Here is a 25109-nt window from a genome sequence, read left to right as displayed (position 1 = left end):
CGTTGACAGGCATCAGAGAGGCAGCGAGGAGAAGGGGAAAGGTGGGAGGGAGGGGAGTGGGATGGAGACAGGAATGGGGGGCTGAAGTCAAACAGGATTCTAAGTGTTTATTTGTTGTATGTCTGACATGACTTTTAGATGTTTACCCACAGTAAACTACACTCACCAGTAAATAAACGGCTCATCATTGGTAGGAGTATTTCAGGCCTTTGTCTCCGTGGCAATGACCTTGGTAATTGCAACAGTAATTACAATAAGTGGCCGTTATATTTCAAGGTGCAGCGACCTTCATTATCCAAATCAATTTGAGTCACCATCAATTTTATAACTCGCTGCATGCACCGCTGTATGGAAGACACGCAGCTAACGCGGCTGTCGTCTGACATGTAATGGAACGCTGTTACTGAGATTGAGCTAGCCTTCTCTCGGCGCCAGCGCCAATCAATATTAACGGCTCGTGAAAAAAAAAAAAAAAAAAAACTACGGCGGAGGCTTGGCCTACTTAGACAAAGTGCAACATATAGAAGGAAGTAGTTGAAGATGTAAGGAAAGGGTTGAGGGTCAGCAAAGATTCAGTACCTACTGAACATTTGTACGATGAAAAGCATCGGTTTGGAAGAATGTGATTAATTGTTTGCAGACACTCGCAGCTCTATGGAGCCTCACAGAGGTCCACATTCATAGCTTGCCACCTGGGTGCTCTCCTGCCAAGGGGCGACCTCTGAGCGCTTTTTCAGTGCCACACGTGCACGGCTGTTGAATTGTGCACCTGTGTTGTGTTGTAAGTGTGGCCAGACAGTTTGTCAGTTCGAATGTATGTGCAGATTCAACACAGACAAGCTCATGGCCCTGGATGACCATTTCCAAGGTAGCTAACATGATTTATTGATGTCCACCTGACTCATATTTCACAGAGTGAGCACAAACTGTATTGTCTGTAGCACTAGTTTAAATTGAACTAATGCTGTCTTTACTTCATTGTTGTTCGAACAGCTAGATGTGCCAGCATCAGATGCGCGGCGCGATATCAGCTGCAGAACTAAGGGCTTGTAGAATTGTGCACCCAAAATATGTTTGTGATCACATTTAGCCAAATCCTCCTCCGCCTCCATGCTTACGCATCCGTCAGGACAAAACAGCAATTATTCTGTGACCTCATTGCCATGGGTTGGAAAAATGTGTAATTTGCGCATGTTTACAAGTTTGGCACACCTGCAGCTCATCCCTCGCCTTGAAGACGCCAGCCGCTGCCAGCCGCCACTGTCGCTGGCTGTCACTGAGACGAGCACAGAAAGAAAGGCGGAGAGCGGGGTGAAGTAGCGAGAGAGAGCTCCGCTCTGTGCACCATTCTTCCAGAAGCCTCCGACTGGCTTATTGCTGTGCATGTTAAGAATCAGCCTTTTACACAGGCGTACAATAGAGACAACATTACTTCCACAGTAGCCTCATTATTTCTTCGCCGCCTACCTTCTGCCCTACGCTGGTTTACACACTCCTTGCGTTATTGTTGGGCATAATGGCGGTGGGGTAGTTCTGCAATTCCCTCATTATTTAGCTTATTAAGGCTGCATCGACTCTATAATCGTGCTGCATTTGGTGTCAAAGGGGGCGACTGTACCGATTTGCCACATTTGAAGGCGAGACGAGACTGCGAGCTCAATCCTCCACGCACGCAGGCAGGATGAAATTGCTCTGCAAATAAAGGCAGTATGTAAAGGCCTTTCGCAGCTGACATACAATGCTTGCTCCGCCCGAAGCAAAGTGCACCTGACAGATAACCCCGCTGATTTGAATGTTGTTACGCGGAAAACATGGCTCTGCCAAACACAAAAACTTGGTAGCAGGCAGGCGTTTGTGACACTGTGAGGTCAGGGCAGAATAGACCATTTCTTTTGCACCACACAGATTCGCTCATGGTACTATTAGAATGAAAAACAGCACCAACAACAACAAAAAAAACTTGGAGAGCTTTGCAGCCTCAGCAAGAGAATAGCACAGAATACAAAAATAATTTCTTCATTGCTACTGCTTTTACTGTGAGTCTCTGTGTCTCTTTTTCAACAACATCCAGCAGATGGCCAGAATATGTGGAAGCCCAGGGCTGATTGAGGCTGCGTCTTGCCATGTGATGTGCAGTCATACATTGGGGGATCATTGGGCAATTAAATGATGCACCTTGCGAGGACGCCAGGCAGGAAGTGGCGGGCTCGCAGGCGCTCAGTAACGAAGGCTTAATGACTATTCATAAGTGATTTTCACTATGCCGATCCACTTGACTGGGAAGCTTTGCCCCGGAGAGTCGGCGCTGTCACTTTCTTTCACCTCACAAAAGCGCCGCCATCGACGGCGTAGCATGTGAGCGAAAAATTACCCACAATTCTGCTGGGGGGCCCGTCTCAGGTCGCATCCAGGAGGACGGGGGGCGGGGCGGTGGGGGGTTTGGGAGTTGTAACATTACACGTGGCAAGTATGCTGGATTGATGTGGTTATCTTCTCATACAACAGCAACACTCAGATTCCTTAGCTTGAGCATGAATTTACAACATCCCCTTAACCCTGGTCAATGCGACATTACTTTAAATGTGAGCTCTCCTGAGAAGTCAAAGAGCTCACTCATTAGCTTTAACCCAATATGGGTCAATCATATCACCCCCTGCGACACAAATTCTGTCTTGCTGCAGATATAAGATGAGAATTAATTGCTTTGTTGTCTAGATCGCACTGTTGTCAACCTTCCGCATGTTTTGACACAACTGTTGAATTTTGAAGCCCTGTGTACGCTCGCCCCTGTCTCCACTCTATACTCCGCATTATCTGGCTCTTATCGATAGGCATCGTTCACCTTATCTAAGGTAAATACAATAATGGGCTCATTAGGCTCATGGCTACTTGGCATGCATGTTTGCTCAGCGATATGAGCGTGTCGGGTCAGCCGTGCGTGCATGTGTGTATTTGTGTGTGAAATTATGCTTCCAGCGCAGCTCTGCGGCACACTAATTGAATATAGTACCTGAACGAGGCTGACTTTTGCCTCTGCCCCTTCAAGCTGAGAGTCATGAGTGCTTTGTGGCAGCTGGCCAGAAACACTATCACATAATTAATCTGCATCGATCATCTGGTTATGGCGGAAACATTAAGCCAGGACGTCTCGAGCTCCCGCTCGGTGGTTCAACGTAGGCTTCTCAGGTTCACTGGAGAATGGGTTCACATGTTAAACAAGAGGTGAGAAGTCAGTCTCGGGTCGCACAAGAATCAGCGGGTTCCCTCTGTGGCGCGTCGTAAAGGCTCGACTTCTTGCCATAGATTTTTTTTCTTCTTAATAAGAGTGTGACATAGAGGCCGCCTTTCCTCTCTTTATGTCTATTGTTGGCAGCTGTCATCACCCTCCAAAATAAAGAGCTTGAATTAGAAACCTTTACTGGCGGGATGCCGGGTCAAGACAAGAATTCCCACTATGTAGTGGAAAATTACCTCCAATTAAACTTTGACATCAGACAGGTGGAATTATTCTTCTAAGAGTGCGTGTTGGCGGTGGCGCTTCTCGTGGGTTGCCCCTATAGTAAGCAGTTTTAATTGAAGTATCAGATCATTATTACTATTGCTATCATTATTATAAAGCTAGCAATATAGATGATATTTCTGTCCCCAGTCACCACTGCTCCTCACCACAACGACATCACATCAGTGGACCTGCGTCCCTCCCTCACTGTACCATTGCGCACCCCCATCCCACCACCCCATCATTACGCAGTGGCATCTATCAGATGGGAGCTTAATTAGGGCTGTACAGCACATTAAGCAAGAGGAGTAGCCACGCTCAAATATTTATAAGGTTGAGTATATTTATGATCTGTGTCATAATCCCTTATTGGAAGACCTCAACATGGCCGTCCCTCCCCCCACTTCCTCTTTGCCCTCCCTCCCTCACTCTCTCTATCATGGAATGTCAGGAAGTGGTGCAATCCTGAGTTTCCAACAGACGTCCCTGAGCGTCAGATAAGATGTTCAACACCTCAGCACATTGTCTCACAAAGTTTTGGTTTCAGGTGTCAAAGTCCACAACTGTTTTGTCTCACCATAGTTTTGCTGCACTTGTTCGTGGTACTTTCATGCACAGGCTTTTATTTTCCTAATTCTCCCTCCTCTCAGAGTAATGGTAGCTATTTTTAGTGGCAAGGGTGCAGCTTTAAGTGGTGTTGGATGGTACTTCATGAAGACCTACCCCTCCCTGTCTCCCCCTTGCCACCCCCATCATACCTACACTTAAACAAAAGGAGGCAACTAGTTATCGTCACCATTGAGGGCTCTTAGCTTTCTCTGCCACTCAACCATGGCTTTATCCACTTCTCCTCAGGAGGAACCAGGAGGGTCATGTTTGCTTAAAACACAACAACTCATCCTTAAGAAGCCCTCCCCTCTGCTCACTACTCTTTCTGTGCAGTAGAGGGTGGGGGCTAGTGAGAGTGCTGGGTTAGCTGTCAGCCAGTCATTTTGGTGGGCGATGTATCATTGTTTTGGATGTTTTTGGAGTGGCGAGCAGCCAAATATCATGCACGAGGGCAGCGGTTGCTGTTGAATCATGATAGTGTCACAGAAAAGTCAGTTTGTTACCTTCACTTCTTGGTATTTGATTTATTTGGACTTGATGAGAACCATCTTCCATCTCACCACATTTTATCAAGTTCAGGCGGTTCAACCGCCCACGTGTTGCAGCTCAGCTTGGCGGTTAGTGCAGAGTAGCAGAGCTTGTTTAAATACAGTTGTGGTGTTAATGTCCAAATGTTGCCCTTGTGACTTTAGACCCTTTTCCCTGGGCCTGGGCTGACGGGAAGATGCCATGCTGGTAGCAGCATCTGCAAACATAGGAGGTCTCTGGTCAGGTGGTTGGTGTTGGGTCTCGTCTTTATTGATTTTCTGACTTTCACTTACAAACATTATCCCGCCTTTGTTGACCACTGAGGAAAGGCAAGAGGCAAGCACAGCTCCTTCTCCTCCTGGCAGCTCCACACTCCAAGTGGAGAGTGAGAACATCATTAAGTATTTTATTGCATCAGCTGGAAGTGGTTGGACGCATCAGTGGGGACTTGTACCTGGAAGTGTCTCTGTGTGTGGCGCCAGTTCCGTTTACTCTAGTGGAAATCTAGAGTGTCAGCAGGAAGGTGTGACACAATAAATAAAAATACACTGGCTGCAAAATTGTATTCCTGCTCCTCCTCATGAACAAGGTTCCTGTATCCACCCGGGAGCCACCAAGGTGTCGGCTTGCGCGCCGTTCCAGCCCTTCAAGCTGTCAGACACACTCTGGTGCCGCCAAATCCTCTTTTCCGTCTTCCTCTTTGGCCACAAACATATTTATCTTCTTCTCTCCACCATCAAGGGCGAGCACCAACATCCAGGGCAGCGAGCTCTCCAGGGCCTGTCACTCGCCATTTGCCTTTCAGCCATTCAGTGGACACGTTGATGCGCAGCGACATGCAACGTGAAAGTCAACCTGGATGCTCATATGCTCGTGCACACGTGCATGCAGAGGACAAAAGAGCAGCTCTGGTTTAGTTTCATGTGTTGTCACTATCTTTATCCTCCTGCGAGCCACCTTTACTCCCATTTCATGATCGTTCTTGCTTCACTCACTTCTGGAGGCCAGAGTTGCTTCATTGTGTCTGCCTATAAATACGCCTCCATTTTCCCAATTCTTAATTCCGCAATTCCAAAAGAGACTCAATACTGGTCACATGTGTCATGGTGGAAGTGTGAGCAGCTCGTTAGCAGCTCGAACCAGCATGCGGGCATCGTGTCCGTCACAACAGTGTGTCCTCTAATTGTTTGGAAGAGACCATCTTCCTGCTCTGTTTGCCATAATGAGAGATAAGTCGCTTCACGCCGTCAAGCACCTTTCTCATGTGTTGTCCACGCCAACACACACACAAATCTTTGTACAAGCACGTCCTCCCCCACTCACACACACTCTGGAATGGGCCTCGGGCCGACTGCATACACACTACTCTTATCTCCCTCGCACAGACTCAGCACGACGCCACCGCCGAGCCACCTGATCTCTCTCAGGTTCGACTTCCTCTTTGCCGTCTAAATTGTCGTTAATTGAGCATTGCTAATCGAATAGGACACTGCCTTTTAAAGAGAAATCGTCGCACTGGTTTAGTGTCCGGCGGTGATGTTGTGTTGTGGAAATCTATGTGCTATGCATAATGACATTAAGTATGGCTGATGAGGCGTGGGTGGCCCTCTCAGCGCCAGCCAGCTCACCAATTGTGTCGCCCTTGCAAGAGCTTGTGCACATTGAAATGTCTTCACAGGCACAAAGTGTCTGTCAGCGTGTCCGTTCAGCATCTCCACATACTTTTGCTCAGGAAGGTTTCAAGTTGACCTTTGTCAGACTCTTGAGGGGGTGGCATTGGGATGGTCAAGCTGTCCTCAGCTTGGTCTGCTGAAGTTGTCTGGCAAGGGAGTGGCACTCTGGCTGTCGTCTTTGTGCCATGTCGCAACTGTTCCACAGTGCTGAACTCTGCTTCCTGTCCGGCCAGAAAAAGGAGGCAGAGTCACAGTGTTGCAACTCGAGGAATCCCAAAAGGAAGCAGCTGTGAGGGCCAGATGCCTGCTTTTACAGCATTCTGTTTCTCGCCAGCAAGGTTCCAATGTCCAAACTTTGACTTCATAGAAAAATGTTTGTTATTTTACTAAGCAGGAAGTTTGAGATTTGGCCAGCATAATGCATGTTGTCTAATTGGGGTTGTTCTGCCTGTCATGTGATGAAGATGCCTTGTTCAAGGGAGTGAAAAAAAAGTTAATGCTGATGTGAGCTGAAAATGTGTCTTTGCTGCCAGAGCTAATGGCGGGCTGATTGTCACACTGTGTCACATGATTCCTGGGCAGATTTCAAGTCTATGTCCTTCTAATGGCTCTGTGACACCTCACATTTCTGTTGGAAGTCAATTTGTAGCAGTGGACATGCATGAGGCACAGTGGGGAGGTGGCAGTGGGCACATTAAGAGAACAAATTAAGGTGTTAAAGCCTGATTGGCTCCTCATGGTGGTTTTGGTCACACCTGGCATACGAAGGCTGAAAGGAAGAAAGGGGCATGTTGGAGCAGGTCATAAATAAAGATCCCTCCATGTCAGCCAACCCCATGAGGATCAATTAGCTGGCCATTACCATGGAGACTAAGTAGTTATGCAACAGCGAGGGAAGAGTCTTGTCAAACCTTACCTCTGGATGTCTGAGGAAGGCGGCCCTGTAGTCCGGGTCAAGTCAACAACATGAGAAAGTTGCTATAATACTGTTTGGATTACCTAAAACAACAAACAGTGGCAGGGGAAAAGAAGAGATGAGGAAGGAAAGGGAAAGTGGTCCTCTGTGTCTCCATTTACTTCTTGTGCAAATGAGGTGATAGGCAGAAAAGGAAGGCCTGGGAACTCTGGGAGGGTTGTTGGTCCAGTTGCGCATCAGCTAACTCTGCTAGCAAAGTGGGTCACCCTAGTAGGGGGCAATGTTTGTTTTATAATGATGTTTTTCTCTGATGACAAGCAAAAGGCAATTCAAGCTGCTGCAATCCTGGCACATCAGAACACAGTAGGATTTGATTGCAAAGGCCGAGTGGCGCTCTCTGATCCATCTCTGTTGCCCTCCGTAATGACACATTTTAAGGTGTTAATCACCATTAGAAACACGATTGGCAGGGATGAAAGGGACTGTATCTGGTGTTCAAAAGATGAGAGAGTCTTCACCATGCTGGGAGGGAGGGTGGTAATTTTCCTTCATGCATGTTTCCTTATCAGGTATGTGCTTAAAAAGATCCCTCCGCCTTCAGCGTTCCGTCTAGGGAGACCAAGAGAGAAAGATAAAAAGCGCTCAGCCCAGGTTTCCTGTCTCGCCCGGACTTCTATGTTCCTCCCTGCCTGAATGCTGGGCTCACTTCCTCCCAGTTTTCTGCCTCTAATGCCTTTACTTGGTATATTAAATACACATTACGATTGGAAAAAGACAGGTGGGAGAGTCAAGCTCACAGGTTGACCTTTAATACCGCTTGAGGTTTTCTGTCCCTTTAGATTCAGAGTGGATTACAGTGAAAATGTTTTCTTTTCCTCTTTTTTTCTTCATTTGTCCAAATTGACTTAAAATGGTAACTTTTGTTGATTTTTTTTCTAATAACACAATATCTGTGGTGACCTTTTTTAATCTCGCACCTGACAAGTTCCGTAAACCCATTCCATTTTCAAAACAATTTAGCCTGGTTAGGGTCGCGGGACGCTGGAGCCTATCCCAGCTGATTTTGGGCGAAAGGCGGACTACACCCTGGACTGGTCGCCAGTCAGTCGCAGAGCACATATAGACACGGACAACCATTCGCACTCACATTCACACCGTCACTGAGGGGGAACTGAACCCACGCTGCCTGCACCAAAGTCAGGCGAGTGTACCACTACACCATCAGTGACTGTTCCGTAAGCCATTAAAAAAAAAGAATATAAAAAAATCTAACTAATAAAACCTAGCAAACCTGCTCTAATAGCAAAGACTGAAAAACCAAAACTCAAAACTAAATAAAAACAAACACTAATGAAAAATTTAAAACAATTAGAATCCTCATCTGCAAGCACCATTGGTGAGGGGTGAGGAAGGAGCGCCCATTGCATTCATGCATCCTCCAAATGAGGCTCATCAAGATCAGTAGCGTGTTCCATCCATCCATTTTCTGAGCCGCTTCTCCTCACTAGGGTTGCGGGCGTGCTGGAGCCTATCCCAGCTGTCATCGGGCAGGAGGCGGGGTACACCCTGAACTGGTTGCCAGCCAATCGCAGGGCACATCGAAACAAACAACCATTCGCACTCACAGTCATGCCTACGGGCAATTTAGAGTCTCCAATTAATGCATGTTTTTGGGATGTGGGAGGAAACCGGAGTGCCCGGAGAAAACCCACACAGGCACGGGGAGAACATGCAAACTCCACACAGGCGGGGCCGGGGATTGAACCCGGGTCCTCAGAACTGTGAGGCTGACGCTCTAACCAGTCTAACCGTACCGCCTCAGTAGAGTGTTTAAAATCAAAATAGTTGATGACAGGTCGTCCAGCAGTGGGGCGAGAAGTCGCAGACCCGGACATTCACATTTGTCCACCGCATCTGTCCTGCGAATGGCCTGCACTTCTTGGAGTCCTCTTCCCAGTTAGATAAGCAGGTGCGATTAGTCTATTAGCGAAAGCTCAGGCCAATGTTTTTGTGCTAACATAGCTGTTAAAGAATGGGTGCAGGCAGAGGAAAAGAGGTTTTTCATGTGCTCTACTAATAATAGTATCCTAAAGACAAAAGATGGAGGAAATAGCAATATACCGTGGGGGGTGGAAGCTGCGCCGTGCTCTTAATGGTATGCTATTTCATTAGTGAATGGTTTGCCTTCTGGAATTATGTATGCTCACCATCCTCTCCTTCAGGGTTTGGAAAGGCATGCTTCCTTGCACCCGGGAATCCCAGACTCTCGCTCTGCATGTGCAACAGAACTCCAGTACAACCCTTTTTGTTTACCCAAGAACCTCCTTTAACCAGGCAGGTAAATTGTTCATTAGGGCCAAGGTATGAGGGACTGAAGCGCGGCAAGAACAAATAAGTCTGAGCATTTTTACAGTGGCGTAATCTGCACGTCAATTAGCCTGCCGAGCTAATTCGTGCCTCCCCGTCACCCGAGAACCTGAGCTCCGCTTTCAATCCACTGATCAAAAACAGCAGGTTTGACAGCAACACGGGGAGGCTGAACCCTGGGGTAGCTCTATGTGTGTGTGTGTGTTTGTGTGTGTGTGTGTGTGTGAGTGAGTGAGAAACAGAGCAAGAGTTAGAGAGTGAGAGAGGGCGTTTGTTTTGCAGCACATCACACCAGTGCAGCTGCTCAATTATGTAAGCGCTCATCTGAGCAAGCGGGGAGTTTCTCAGACTGTGACACCAGACGGGCACGTACGATAACAATGAGTACATGTGGACAAAGGGCACCTCGCAAAGGGTTAAACATCCAATGTAGCAACTGTTCTTACAGTTTGAGCTTGTTGTAGGACAGAGGGACGTTCAAGTCTGATGTGATCAAACGGGAGCACATGTTAGGGGTCACAACCTTAAACATGCTGGCTGTCTTATCAAGGTGGACTCAAAGAGCCCCAGGTGTCCCGCCTCCTCCGTCACACCACAGTGTCATTAAAAGTGTACTTTTCGACCTCCTGCAGCTACAAGGGAAAGACAGGTGCATGATTGGGAAAAGGGAAAGAAAACCTCAGCATTTTCCTCCCACTCACACACGGTAGGCTCTGGGGCCCGGCCTCAGCGCTGCTTGCTTCTTCATGCCGTTTACCGAGATGGCGAGAGAGGTTAAGTCGTGTCACATTGCCGTCAGCCTGCACCTGGCGCACCTTGCCGCGAGCGCACGCACACACACACATACACATGCAGTTGAGTTATTAAAGCGGCAAATTTCAGAAAAAAAATCAATCTCGTTTGCATTGTTGAAAAAAATCCCCTCCAGTGCAGATGATGTGTACATGGAGATGCATGGTTCGCGGGAAAATGTGAAAACACAAACATGCCTGTCGTTATTTAGCATTTTCTGCTAAACGCTAAACACTAATGCCTTTTGTCCGGCTAGCTAATTTGGAGGTCGGTTTAGAGGGTCCAGACCGCCAGTGTGTGAGAGTGTGTGTGTGTGTGTGTGTGTGTGTGTGTGTGTGTGTGTAGGTGCGCGAGCATGTGTGTGTGTATGTGTGTGAGTAACAGATGTGGTTTTACACTCTCATTACCATGTGAATGAGGCCCTGGGCCGCCGGTTTGGCTCAGTCAATCTAGAGAGGAAACAGAAGATCCCCCCTACCCTCATGTGGCCCCTCACCTGGAACCTTGGTCCCCACCCCCAACTGGTTGATTCTGTCTGATATCTTTAGTCCATCTGAGGTCCCTGCGTGACTTCCCCTCCTCCACTTCACACACACACGATACACTGATTGAACTAGCAGAGTTTAATATCAGCGAGTGTACCGCTGCAGACCTACCATCTTTTTTCATGTCACTGTCATCCACAATGGTACAACATTTTCTGTTCTCGGACCTTAAAACAACAGGTGGAGTGGACAGGAACACTGTTTTAGCACTCAGGTTCTGTTTATGCAGCGATAACCGGCGGCCTTGCGGCGTCAAGCAAGAATGCGAACAGCCTTGGTCAGATCAAACCAGATCAACAGTGTTTGGTGATGGTTGCACGTTATTGGTCTTTCCTCTCAGTGAGAATCAAATCCATAAACTTGGCATGGTATGTGCCTTGCTCAACCTCAAATGAGCTTTTTATTCATTGCCTCCACACACACAATGGAACCTTCCAGCGTGTGTTTGCTGGATTTTGGCCTCATCCGAAAATGAACCATTAATTCTTCCAAAATGGATGTGTCGTATGTGTAAGAAACTTAATTTATTTGTGTCTTATTTAGTGTGCTGGTGCCGAAGGAACACAGCATCAAACGCTGGCGTGAGCCTGTAATTACTGCCGAGGTTATGCTCATGAGAAAAAAGTACAGTAATCTGTCCTGACAGTGCAATATGTTACCACAGCTTTATAATTAATTTTACACGGAGCCTAATATATTTACAATATCAGATTTGTATAATACTCTATATAGATTTATTAAAGCCTTTTAATCAGTCTTGGCAAAAATTAATTTCACAATTATTGCTTAGGTTTGAATTTGCATATACTTGCCTGATATTTATTTTCGGGGATTATTTTTTTTTTGTGCAAAGTGCATAGTTAGATTTCCTTGATATTTTATTTTTAAAAACCAATCCATACGTATAAACCCCTTGATCACAACATTTGTGGCACAAACAAAATCTAACGACATCCAGAACAAGAGATATAATAAAATATTAGAAAGAGCTCTCATGATGATGCAGTACATGTTGGCACACCACTGTAAACTAGAACCACAATGATCCACATATTGTAAAATTAATACCTGTCTGACAGTGTCAATCAATACAGAGCATCTTTATTTTGGGAAAGGCATCACATTGGATTGTACAGGTGTACTGAGCGTGACTGGTAAGAGTACTCTCGATCTCCTCTGAGTCAGTCATACTGGAGCCCTCATTAAGATGATAAATGCATATCACAGTATGTGAAATCTTTATTTTTTTCCCTTTTAATTCTATTATAGGACATTTGGAGGATTTGGTAGGACTGGTGCAATTATTCATTGATAGTGATTCCTACGAGGACCTTCACAACAGTTAACATCTGACATGGACAGTGATTTTTTTTATTTTAATCTTTTAGTGTGATGTCTCTGGCTGGAAGTTCCTTGAGCTTCTTCCCTTTTGTCATTGGCTCGTTGCTTCCCTCCCGAGTAACACATAGACACACGTACACACACACATGCACACACGCACACACAGCTGTCCAGTCCCGCATGTGCACACTTGCACACTGGCGCGTCGTAGCAATCGGAGCACAGATAAGCATGATTCATAAACACACAGTTGAAGCAGATGTGTTATCAGGGTGGCTCAAAGTGCTGCAAGGCTACACCGGATCTCCTGGGGCGCACACGCGCACACACAGGTTTCATACTATATATGATAACAGGGTCCGGGTCCTCATCAGCAGATTCCGCTGCCTCTCCGGCTTGTGCTTTTACAAGTGGTGTCTATTTAGAAAGCTGCCCTTCGTGCCACCATGTCGCGTCTTAGGTGTGTGTCTTTGAGCATGTCGGACACTTGATTGCGCTCACTTTCAAACTTGATGCAAATTCCTTGCTGCAAACATGATGTCAGTGCAATAACAACATGTGCGTTTCTCTTTCTGTGACACGAGCGTATGTGTTGGACTAACTCAACGTGTAAAAAGCTCTTTTATTGTGGAGTGGCAATTGCCGCTTGCTTCTTTTCATGTGAATCTGCCGTTTCCAGCTTGGTGTTTTCTTGTGGTGTATACATTTGGTTAGTTACAGTAATTATGGCCCAATAAGGCGGCCAGGCGAAGGTAGACGGGGGCTGTTTTTCCTTGGCCTCCCTGACGAACATCTGCTGAGAGATTTGCATATTAATTAACCCACATTAACTCTAATTATTCTGGGAAATTATCAAATAAATTAAATTTTCGAATGTGAACCCCCTCGTGTTGTTGCTTGATGCATGTAATGGTACAGTCAGGAGGTGAAGTGAGACTTACCTGAGTAGGAAAAAAAAGGTTTGCCGACTGTACGCCACCCACCCCTCACCAGCCTGCCCCTCCTCCATTTCCTCCTCCTCTCTCCAGACCTCGGGTCCTGAGGGCAGCCAGGGAAGCTTTTGTGTCTCCTTTTTTTATTCTTTTCCTTGTGTGACCAGCAGGACAAGGAGGTGGGGCTGGAAATGGTTGGGGGACATTTGTTTGGGGCGGGAACATCCATGAACTAACTGGGGGAGGAGGAATGGGGTTCATATGTGGTGTGTGTGTGTGTGTGTGTGTGGGGGGGGGGGGGGGGGGGGGGGGGGGGTTACGGAAGGCGGGTCACAGATGGTTGGTTGATGCAAAGGTGGCACCACTGAGCTGTGTAGCAAACCTAAATAAATGCTTTATTTGCTGGTTTTATCTCAACGTTGTATAAAGTTTCTAAATATAATTGACTCCACTTTTCAGCGATGCAGCTCCCCCTCTTCTCAGGAACATACACTCTCTCTCTCTCTCTCTCTCTCTCACACACACACACACACACACTCAGGTTGCGTTTACACTCCGCTGAGTTTTCACCATTCATTGCACCCCACCGCCCCACCTCCTCGTTCCTCCCTTTACTCTCGCTGTCTCCTTTCAGGGTCTTTGTTTGTCCACGACCTCCCTCCTTTCACCGACTTGGCCCCCTTGTGTCCCCCATGCTCTGTCGTGCCCTCATTCCCAGACCAGATAAGACGGAACATCCAAACACTCACTTTTGTTGGTGACTTGACAATTCCTTATTTTCAAACTGTAATCTGAGAAACTTCAGCGGCTTGTTTCTTTTTCTGGCGTTTCCCTCTTGCCAGGTTGCAGTGTCTCTCCTTTAAAATAAATCGTACTTGCTTTGTACCACAGCCGAGTGAGAAGTAGCCAAGGAGCTGTGGCAGACAAAAGGTCGCAGTGAAAATCCACTTCTGCCAGTGGTAGCCACGAGGCAGCGACCTCGCCTCCACCTTGGTGCTCTCCCCCACACACCAGGACTGACTAATGCCACGCTACACCCGCCCCCCACATCTCGCTTTTAGCTATCCAGGTGATCCGCTTGGCTCACATTCATGAGACAGCCAGCGAGCGCGAGCAGTTACGGTCCAATAGGGAGACTGTCCGGGCTCATTATCGGCGTAGGAGGCCAAGTGTGTCACCCGAAGCTAAGCCTCGACACTCGGCTAAAGAGTCAGCCGGGGTTAGCATTACAGCGTGGGTGTTAGTCATTCCACCTCCCGGCCATCACCTCTAACCGCCGCCCCACGAGAAGGAAGAGCGCTCGCTCTTTCTCTCTCTCTGGCTGGTTGGCTTCAGAGCAGGAAATGCAGTCTCCCTGCGGCACTTAACAGCACCTTGGGATGCTTAAATGAATGTGATTATCATTGTTAGTGCTCCAGAATGCAGGTGCAGCACCTCTGAACTCAGTGCCTCGGAGGAAACTGCTCACCTGACGATGAAGCTTGCTGATCTTTGGCTTTGAAAAAAGTTTTTTCTCACTCTTTATCTGGTGTCAGCATTCCACAAGTGATTCTGTTCTTTTAGATTGGGTCAAACAAATGCACTTAAGTGTTGATGGTTGTAGATTTCTGACGCCACCATTTGATCAGTGGTGCTGTGTGTTGAAAGTCAAACCTACAGTCCTTTTGTTCAAAAGGAAGTGCCACATTTGTCTTCTTCTGCTTTATATATCTTTATCAAACAAATGAGAAAAATGAAAGAAACTGTCACTCGGCATCCATCTCACCGCCCTAATCAATAGAGCAACGCAGCTCCACTTACAAGAGAGCCATTAATGGCAGACCTGCGAAAACCAAATATTAGATACAGCAACCTCAAAGCCAAGTTACACGCAAACTGAATTAATGGCACAGTGATGCAGGTAACACTTCAATGCAGCCAACGTGGTGCTTTGACACCAAGGTAAGATGAGCGAGCAGAGAAGTAAACTTGATTGTCTTCTTTGCTTGCCTGTGCCACAAAAGGATGATGAAGAGGGTGACAAAATGACGGCCTGCGAAATGTTCGTAGGTTAGAATTACTTTGTTGCACAGCACAATGGCGGTGGATGAGCGACTCGTCAGCAGTGGCACCTTAACAAAGAAGTCTTTCTGCACGTTAGCGGCGCATGTCGTGCCTTGACAAGCTCCCTTGACGCCAACAGACAGCTGACGCTCGGGGAAGATGGCATTGGCTGTAGTTTCACAAGACAGTTGGCCGCCCCCATGCAGCAGGAGACACAAAGTGGTGACAAAATTAAATGAAAGCACCACTTTTCTTCTCCACTGTGAAAGTTTGTTGTGTAGAAGGTGGGCGGTGCCCCACCTTCCTCACGTGGGAGTAGAAGTCAGTTGTGCAACAAAGAGATGTTCCCTCACTACTTTTATCAGCTCACAATAGCTTCTTCAAAACCTTTATAACCTATCCGCCCTGAGATAATGTCATTCAGAGGCTGTCATTGAATCTTCATCCATAGACGGGTCCACAGTGACAAGCTGATCGAGCCTTCCGGCCCTTTTGTTCTAAGCAGTAACTCTCCTTGAGCTGGTGGTGAAATCCATTTTAAACAGTTGAATTCCTAAAATATAATGGCAGACCTGCGAAAAACAAATATCATCGCTGTGTTTTGGAGCAGGGTGTGGAAAAGGCTCTATATCAAGTATGCCAAGGTAGATTTGGACCACCCAGGAGAACCGTGACCAGCCCCCCCCCCCCACACACACACCCCACGCCCCTGAGCACCAATCCCCAGCAACTCGCCCAGTCTCCCTCCCGAGCAGGTCACCATTGCCCTTTTTGTCATCACAAGCAGCATTACTGAGTCTGAACTTGCCTAAACCCTTGTGATCACACCTCTTGAAAGGGTTTTGTTTCCTCCACCGATTGGTATTCGAAGCAGGTCACCGCAATCCCAGACGCCTGCACCCCCGACCCAGCCTCAAAGCCCCGTTTTCATTTTAATTTGCACCTGTTGTGCAGTTGTTCGATGTAGGCAAGTGTGGACCAGCCAGTCATACGTGCCTGGAGGGGGCTGTGGGAGGTTTAGTCTTTCATATGTAGAACATGCACACAAGTGTCATGCATGGACTTCACCGTGGGAAGAGGCGGCCTCTTATAGATTTATTAAACCTTTTAAAATGTGAGAGATCCAACAAAACATGGTGCCTCTTCGTGACTGACTCCAACCCCTGAACATTACCCCCGTATGTGGTGCTTTGTCCACCGTTACCATAACCTGCCGGTGGTGGGGACTGATTTACATGAGTCAGTTCACAGCCCTGATGAAAAAACAAACCACGTTGGTTGTAGTGTTGGTACCCTTGCGTTAAAGAAAGAAAAACTGACAATGTTCACTGAAATAACTTGAAATTGAAAATAAGCAATAATAAACAAAAATGTATTGAAAATTAACAAGTGAAAATAAGCAATTGATTTTTTTTTTTAGGGTGGGATGAAACTGGCCTGGACAAAAATGAAGGCACCCTCAACTGACTGCATGTTTTATAGCCCCACAGCTGTCTTATAGGTTTTAAATGAAAATTCACTGAAAGCTACACCAGAACAGTCAAAACTTCAAAAGCTTGTGCAACAAAATATTAAGTTACAGGTACCATCATTTTTGTCCAGGCCATTTTCATTGGTTTGTTTTTCAAATTATTTCAGTTGGACCAAAAGATGAACCAGTCAAAGTTTCATGAGTTAATTTCCAATACATTATTTTCTTATTACTTTTGTGTTTTCAGTGACCATTGTGTGTGTTAGGCAGTGGTACCAACAATTTATCCATGTCTGTGTGTGTGTGTGTGTGTGTTTTAAGAAGCAGGGGTGTGTGCGCACAGCAAGCCTTGAGGCCTGTCGTGTCTCAATGTTTTTACATGTTAGGAAACATTTGTATTTATGTTCATGGTCGGCTGCATGCGGTGAGTAATCAGGGTGACCGTAGTTGACGCTACTTCGTAGTGCCGCATGTGCTATGTTAAGCATCTGAAATGTGACAGCGACGCTGAGGCGCGGAGCCGCCGTGAAAGGTGCAGCACGCCGGCATGTGAAGCATGTGAGCGCGACTAGAAATTAGCGGCTATTTTGGCCCACATCACACTGGCAGCTGTCTGCCCATCGCTGTGGTTCAGTCGGAGATTCCAGTGCTGTAATTGGGGTGTAACCCATGCCTTGGGCCAAGCAGCTATGCTGGACCTTTACAGCTTCCAAAAGATGTTGAAATCCTTGTAGAATGTTCTGTTAGTGCTGCAGTGATGAAAGTCTCCGTAACAAGTGGCCCCACCCACTAATCCTAATGTCCCCTCTTTCACAGCTCTCAACTATGAGAATGTGGTGGAGACCAGCTCAGAGACAGAGGAGGAGGACAAGCTGCAGGTGTCAGAGGAAGACCCGCTGATCAACGGCACCGGTAGCCCGGCCAGCCTGGTCAATGCGGACTCCTCACCGTGTGCCGAGAGCCACGGGCTGCCCACCAAAGAGGAGGAGGACGACGAGATGAGGGACAGCGGCGTGGAGCACATCTGGCCCGACAGCGACATGCTGAGTGCATCAGTGGATGGTACTGGTGAGTGTCAGATGAGGTCATCTCATTGGTTGATATATCAAGAGAAGGGAGCTACAGAAGGTACATGTCACATTTGGCTCTTAAAGCCATTTTTCTCATTTTTTTAAATTAAAATGGGACACCTGACACCAGTTTATGGTTTCTTTCAAACATCTGAGGCTCGAGCAGAATTTGGTTCACTTTGAGCCACTAAATGTGTGGTGTTCAGGTGATCTTTTAATCCCTGAACTCCCCTAATCTGACTGGCAGATTCTTTATGTGCACATGCTGCCGCTTGTGGTATCATCTCATACCGTAAACCCCTCCCATCTGGTGCTCGAGTAGACTTAAGCAAATGCAGCCAAGCGTCACGCAAACAAGGCTGGAGCCAGGTCTGATGGCGAGACCTCCATGGCACTCCCCTGGCTGGCAGCCACTAGAAATTAAAAAAATGGGCCTAAGAGAGTGGTAGCTATGACATTCATGACCTAACAAGGAGGACAGCAGTACAATGTAATATTAATGCCATTCAGAATCCGACTCACCATTTTGTAGTGCTTGAACTGTCTTAGCCACGTGTCAAACTCAAAGCTTGGGGGCGAGATCTGGCCTGCAGCATCACTTTAGGTGGCACACAATAAAGCAAATGAAGTTACATGTTTCTTAATAAATGGATATGTTCTTTTCATTTTGACAGAAAATCTGTACCAAAACTGAAAATTTTCTTGACTTTTAACAGATAATAGCATTTTTCTGAAATCCCTCAAATCTATTCTTGACGTAAATGAGGTGACTATACTTACACATTATATGGTTTCACACTCATAACGGCCTTCTATGGTGTGGCCCGTGACAAAAACGAGTTTGACACCCCTGATCTAAGCGTATCACGTAGTGGCTCCTCCCAGGTGACACCCCCCTTCCCCCAAACTTGACTTATGTTCTTTTGTTGAACGGCGCTGATTGCCGGGGCGCCAGTCACGGATGCTTGAAAGATAAATACTTTTAATTAGGGGGCAGGGTAGAACCATTAAAGAAAGCCAGACTGCTGAAAAAAAGTCATTAGCAATCTTAAATGAAATTTTTATTTTTATGATAGCCATTTACATGTATAATAAGAGTCAATGATTCTTGGAAGCGAGTGACAGGAACAGAGTGCGGCGAGAAGTCATGTAAGACAGCTCCTTTTTAAATGAGCTTGGCTTTGCTATTCATTTCTGCTAATGAACTAGCCATGCATTGCACACAAGAACCCAGGAACCTTCAGCGGGCTTTAATTTTAATACTGGAGGTGGGGAGGTGGCACATTTATTAGGGGAGGGAAAAAGCCTAAATAACAGTTCATATCCTTCAGGGATAGAGGAAAGAAGACAGTTGCGTAAATAAATCAAGATAAAGGATAAACAAGCTGTCGTTGCATACGGTAATTGTTTATTTGATAAAGACCCGCGGTGCCATAATGTCTGTAAATCAGCCATGTTGCAATTCCCACATAATCTGCTTTCTGTGATAAAGTGTCTGACATATTTGGGAGAGCAAGTCAAGTTCATTAGAGTCTCTTTCCCAATCTTGTGGCTGCTGTGTTTCCCAGCCTACTCTTACGTTGGTGGTGCCTGAGTGTCTGCGCAGATACCTCAACACATAACTGAGTCCTGAGATAAGCTAGCAGCCCCCCCCCCCCCCCCCCCCCCCCCCACACACACACACACACACACGTACACACATCACTGTCCTGCTGATTTGGAACCCTATCAACAAGCTTCATACTGGGCCTGCTGGAAGTCTCCGGAAGGCTGAGTCCGGCCTTCTTGGTGAAATTGGGCTCAAAGAAATCTTACTTACACATCGGAAGAAAATCACTTTTGTCACTTTCAATGTATTTTAACGGTGACTCCATGCAAGACAGGAAGTTCCTGTGATTCCAGAAGACAATCAGAGCCTTACATCTGGCCTTGTCCATGACATTCATTCCTCCATCCCACAATGTAGCTGAATGCAGTCTTCTGGAAAGTATGACATCATAGTCACTGACAGACATTTGCACATAAATCACCTGCGCTCTCAAGTTAGCATCGTAATACAGCACCATATTTTCATTGCCACCGGACTTGTAATTGCAGAGGTTCCTAGTATTGCTAAATAATTGCTTTTTTTTTTTTCATCTTGCCAAGTCCAAATTTCAGACTGTTACTTGGCTGTGTGGCGCTGCAACGTGAAAGGATGCATGCAAAATATTTAATAGAAATTGCATCGACCCTCTCTGAATCCTTTTTTTCCCAAAGTACAGCACCATTGCATTAAATGTGGCCCACAGCTCAGAGGCAGAACAGAGAACGTCCATTAAATTAGGAATGTTTTCATAACAAACACAAACTGTGCATTGTGATGATATGTGCTATAGTCTTGGTCTTCCAGGAGGTGGGCCTTCTGTGATTTAATGGCGACGAAATACACCTCTGGCTACCCAGTGACCCACAGCAGCACATTTTTGTGGCCCACACGCATCTGTTGTGACAGCTTTTATGCCATGTAAAAGTGTTGGCTGCCATGTCAGGACATAAACACTCACTTTCTGAAAGAGCTAGCCTCCTTCCTCGCTCACCGCAATGACACATTGCCCCGTGTGCTAGAGGTGGACCTGCCGCCTGCTGGAAGCACTGGTCTCGCCTTCAGACCGCAGATAACACATGTTTTCCAAGGTAAACAGGGCAGAGAGGAGGACCAGTAAATCCCACTGGTCATCCCCTTGCATCAGGGCAAAAGAATGCACCCAAATTTGATTAGCCAAAGCAAACATGGCCTGTGAGGACACGCACATGTGCTGAAATCTGAGCTGTGTGGGTATATTTCAATATGGTTCTCATGATTTATGTGACTAAAAAGACGTTTATTCTCAAGCTGCGGTTCTGATGCCGCTTGGCAGACATGCAATCAAAAAAAAAAAAAAAATCCCTCCAGAAGCCAGAGTGGGGGTGTTCACAGACTACACTGCCATCAAGTCCATTGTCAGCTAAAAATAAAAAAAGTAATTTTGCCTCTGGCTTTTGTGCGGCTTTTGTGCTGGGAACATTATGATCAACGCAACTCTCTCCATCTCTTCCTGTGGCATGTCGAGTGACATTGGATGGTCCCGCCTTGTGCCACCTAGTAAAACGAAGGCGCAAAACATGGCCTCCGTGTTCTTGGAAGCATGTTGATTTAATTGTGAACAGAAACCAATGTGCAGACACTGTTTAAGAGCTGTCCCTGAGTTTACAACCACCTCACCTGTACCAGCACCTCACTGGCTGTCTGCAGGACCAATTAACAAAATTGATTGGAAGAGTCTATAATCTTTCTAATATTGCTCAGAGGCAGAAACAATCTGATTGGACGATGTCTTTAACACCAACAAGCGAGGCAAACGTGGTAATGCAACTCTTAATTTGTGGCGCAGGGGTGTGTTATTTTTAGTACAAGCAAGTGTACACTACTGTGTGAGGCAGCTTCGGATGAAAATGTCCACATGTAATAAAGGAGTCATAATGTGCGTGTGGAGGAGTGCGGTGGCATCACAGCCGGGGTGTAATGAGCTCAAGCTGCATGTTGGCGGAAGCTCAGCAATTGCTCAGGTGGATATTTTGTGTAGTCACAGCTTGTTGTCATGTTAAAGGTAAATAAGTCACTGTCTGGCCCGGACGATAGTATTCATTGAGTGTAATAAGCAAAGCGGTGATGCGCTGTGATGCACAGCAGTGCCTTTATTTCTCCCATACCTTCTATGTGTCATGTTTCTTGGCTTGCACTCACTCCACCGCCTTTGTCCATTTCCTCCACAACCCCACCCCTTTTGCATCTCTCTTATGTAGATGAAATAAAAGATTTCGACACCTTGGGCCCTGATGCCACTTTGCAAATGGCTGGAAATGGTACAGGTGAGTCCGATTGTTGCTCGTTTGGCTCCTGCTACTGAAAACGTCCTTCTTGTGTCACAACATCCTAGCAGCTATATATTAAAATAGGATTATTTTTTTGATATGGTCACAAGCATTTGTCATTGTGAAGAAGGTAATTTCCTCTTTGGCTGAGTTAAAGTATATCACATTTATCATTTTCACAAGTAACGAGCCCGTTTAATCAGCATAAGCGCAACTCTGGCAATTAGCTTAGAAAGACATGTCTAATGAACATCGTAAATGATGCAATCGCTGCCGCTTAAAGGGATTCATTGGCACCGATGACATTTGCTTTTTCTCTCTCTCGAGATAACCAAATATTTGCTACCTTGACCTTTTACCAATTGGCTGGTGAAGTTGTCAGAAATGACACTTTAAAGCTTACCTTCACTTGCCATCCAAAAGCCTTGTTAGCTACAATTGACCCTCAATGAGATGTTACTCAGATGAGAACTAACGCAGGCCGCCAATTTTGTCACTGATTTTGTTTTAATTTGTTAGTAAAGATGGTCATTTTGGCACCACAATTCACCGCTGTATTTTACTTTGGTTTAGCTTGAACCAATTAAGCCACAGTCCCTCTTAAATGTGCACGTCTATGTTCTGCTACTGATGAATTCAGGAGTGCACCCAGTCATATGTGTTTTGTCAGTCATGAGTGACTTCGCTTACTCAAGTTTTTCTATTGCTTATTCTATGATTTGATGTTGGATTTGGTTACAATTCTTATTTTAGAGGCACAGCATGACATGCAGAGCCCATAATTTAGAGGTATTCTCTCTGAAGCTTTGCTCTATTCTTTTTGTGTCACCTCACACTTGTAGCAAGATATTCCCAATATCTTTGTGCAGGGCATTTCTTGCAAAAGATAGCAAACATATTATTGTTTGTTCTCCCTTCCCCTCTTTAGTCAAGAGCGTCAATTGCACTTCAGAGTTCGAGGACTTTTTTGCCAAGCGGAAGCTGGGCGACAGCGACAGCCACGTGGTGAGCATCGCTGAGTATCTCCAGCGAGGTGATACTGCCATCATCTACCCAGAAGCCCCGGAGGAGCTGTCCCGCCTTGGGACGCCGGAGGCAGCGGGGCCAGAGGAAAACGGTACGGAAATTTTAAACCAGTTGCAACACTCAAGCCTTGTTTGATTTTACCAGCCTTTATAGCTTGTTTGAAGCATTTTTTGCCACCTACAGGTATAGTCTGTCAATTTTAAGATTTTTTGTGTTTGTTTGTTTTTTGCTTCTTTTACGACAAAGGTTTTTAAGCAACATCAGTTCTTGTCATTAGTATAAAATATATATCTATTTTTAATTTTTAAGACTTTATATTCCAATTTGTTTGCACAATGCATAACCTCAATTATCAATTATTACCTCAGTACCACCAAGAGTAGTTTTCTTATATTGCTAAAAGTAGTCTTTCTACAGCCAGCAGCAGGAGCGTCTACTTCTTAAAATAAAATGTAATTCTTCTTCATGGTCAGCAGAGCATTTCTGCACTTCTTCATTTAAGTGGAGTTAGCCATTTTACATCTCTTTCGGAAACTAAGAATATTACATGAAATTGCTCCCTTTTCTAAAAATGGACAAATGTTGTAAATGTACATGATGATCTAGTAGAAAAGATTTTTAAAAAAAATAATTAAAACTGAAGTGGATTTCAGAATGAAACCGATTTCACCGAAATTGTATGGTTTAATCCAATAAAGTACAAGGAATTAAAAACATTTTTTTCATGGGTTTTAGTTCATAGACAATAATGGCCACAATAGAGGCAATAGGTACACTTTGATGTAAACAGTACTTTTTTGATATATCTAAAGAGCTAAAGTTGAAAATAACAGAATTAGACAAAAATCTGCATCCTTGGGAAGTTTCATTACGTTTGCACTAACGCAATAATAATAATGATAGTAATTTCAAAAAACATAATTCTTTTTTTTTTTAAAAAAGGAAGCAAGGCACCCACAAATGGCCAGCATGGAGCCCAGAGGGATTTAATATCAAAATGTAGATGAGCTTTGTCAAGTTGGTGCCTGCTCAGTTTGCCTCCTGTCCCATGTTCTTTGAAAACAAAAAGTTCTGAATGAGAGACAAGAAGCTGCAGCAGCTCTCTTGCCCGACGTGAGCAGACAGCTGTTGGTCCCACAGATTTGCCGGATGCCACAGTGTTTACCTACAGTCTAAAGCAACAGCTGGGCAGAAACCAGATAGTTCACCTCTGAAGGTCCCAGCAGGCGGAGGAGGATTGAGTATTGCGGGTGTGGGGGTCAAGCTGCAGACATGGCAGGCATATGAGTGGGAAAGATTTTAAAAAAGTGATGGCATGAAGGAAGTTGCCGTCCTGCTGTGTTTTGGGGTGCGTGTGTGTGTGTGTGTGTGTGCGTGTATGTATCGAAAGAATGACTTGAGTAAAGTACAAGTATCTTAACAGAAAATAACTTTGGTAGAAGACACCTTCCATCCATCCATTTTCAGAGCCGCTTCTCCTCACTCGGGTCGCGGGAGTGCTGGAGTCTATCCCAGCTATCAGGAGGCGGGGTACACCCTGAAATGGTTGCCAGCCAATCGCAGGGCACATACAAACAAACAACCATTCACACTCACATTCACACCTACGGGGAATTTAGAGTTGTCAATTAACCAACCACGCATGTTTTTGGGATGTGGGAGGAAACCGGAGTGCCTGGAGAAAACCCACACAGGCACGGGGAGAACATGCAAACTCCACACAGGCGGGGCTGGGGATAGAACCCCGGTCCTCAGAACTGTGAGGCAGACGCTCTAACCAGTTGTCCACCGTGCCGCCTAGAAGGCACCTTATAGAATGTTCCTTGAGAAAAAGTCTTGAAGAGTCTGAGATCTGCTTTCCTTAAGTAACAAACGCAATTATGTGATATCACAATATTACTAGAGAAGTTAGAATTGTGATTACCTTTTTATTTACAGTATTTAGTTTACTTCAGTGGTGTAACGAAAGAGCTGTGCGTTGGCTAACGAGTGAAGTTTGCTAGCGCAAGTTATCCTGGCCGTCACAGTAACATATGCCTAAACAAGCGCGATAACTAAAAGAACATTGATGTTTTGGCCTCACTGGATTCATATAAATTATTTTAACCTACCAGGTTGGAAAGGAAGTTTTGAATGCCAATATTTTGTAACTTTGTGAAGAGGCACAAAATCCAATGTACGAAAAGCATTTCAGTCCATACATTGACGGATGTGTAAAATTATCCTCGTAATCACCATTGTAATTATTTTGGTTGTCATCTGCTGCTGGAGATGTTGCGTGAGAGGCAGAGTCAGCAGCAGGTACATCCATTTGTATTGTGTCAGTACAGGCACGACTATTCTTCTGCTTTGTTGTCCGCTGTTGAGGTATTATGCTAATTAACAATTTCTTTGGATTTTATT

General features: G+C 45.7%; 1 protein-coding gene and 1 long non-coding RNA gene across 6 annotated transcripts in view; one reads left to right on the top strand and one right to left on the bottom strand.

Annotated features, from left to right (window-relative positions):
* Positions 1-25109, top strand: part of zeb2b (zinc finger E-box binding homeobox 2b) — a 55781-nt gene that overhangs the window by 20827 nt on the left and 9845 nt on the right. For 2 of the 5 annotated variants that reach the window (XM_061775769.1, XM_061775738.1), the window contains exons 3-5: positions 17530-17784; positions 21612-21677; positions 22609-22797. In XM_061775769.1, the coding sequence (XP_061631753.1) occupies positions 17530-17784; positions 21612-21677; positions 22609-22797 (510 nt within the window). The remainder of the gene's footprint in view (positions 1-17529; positions 17785-21611; positions 21678-22608; positions 22798-25109) is intronic. The other 3 variants (XM_061775746.1, XM_061775765.1, XM_061775755.1) reach the window with 3 other exon arrangements.
* On the bottom strand, positions 4608-6037 carry LOC133479192 (uncharacterized). The gene is made up of 2 exons (XR_009788867.1): positions 4930-6037; positions 4608-4853 (listed from the first exon to the last, which is right to left on the bottom strand). It is a non-coding gene; the product is annotated as an uncharacterized LOC133479192 (long non-coding RNA).

Source organism: Phyllopteryx taeniolatus, chromosome 1 (assembly GCF_024500385.1).
Source record: "Phyllopteryx taeniolatus isolate TA_2022b chromosome 1, UOR_Ptae_1.2, whole genome shotgun sequence".
Classification (NCBI taxonomy): Eukaryota; Metazoa; Chordata; class Actinopteri; order Syngnathiformes; family Syngnathidae; genus Phyllopteryx; species Phyllopteryx taeniolatus.
The sequence above is the reverse complement of the archived record's forward strand: the minus strand, read 5'-3'. Positions and strand labels throughout refer to the sequence as shown.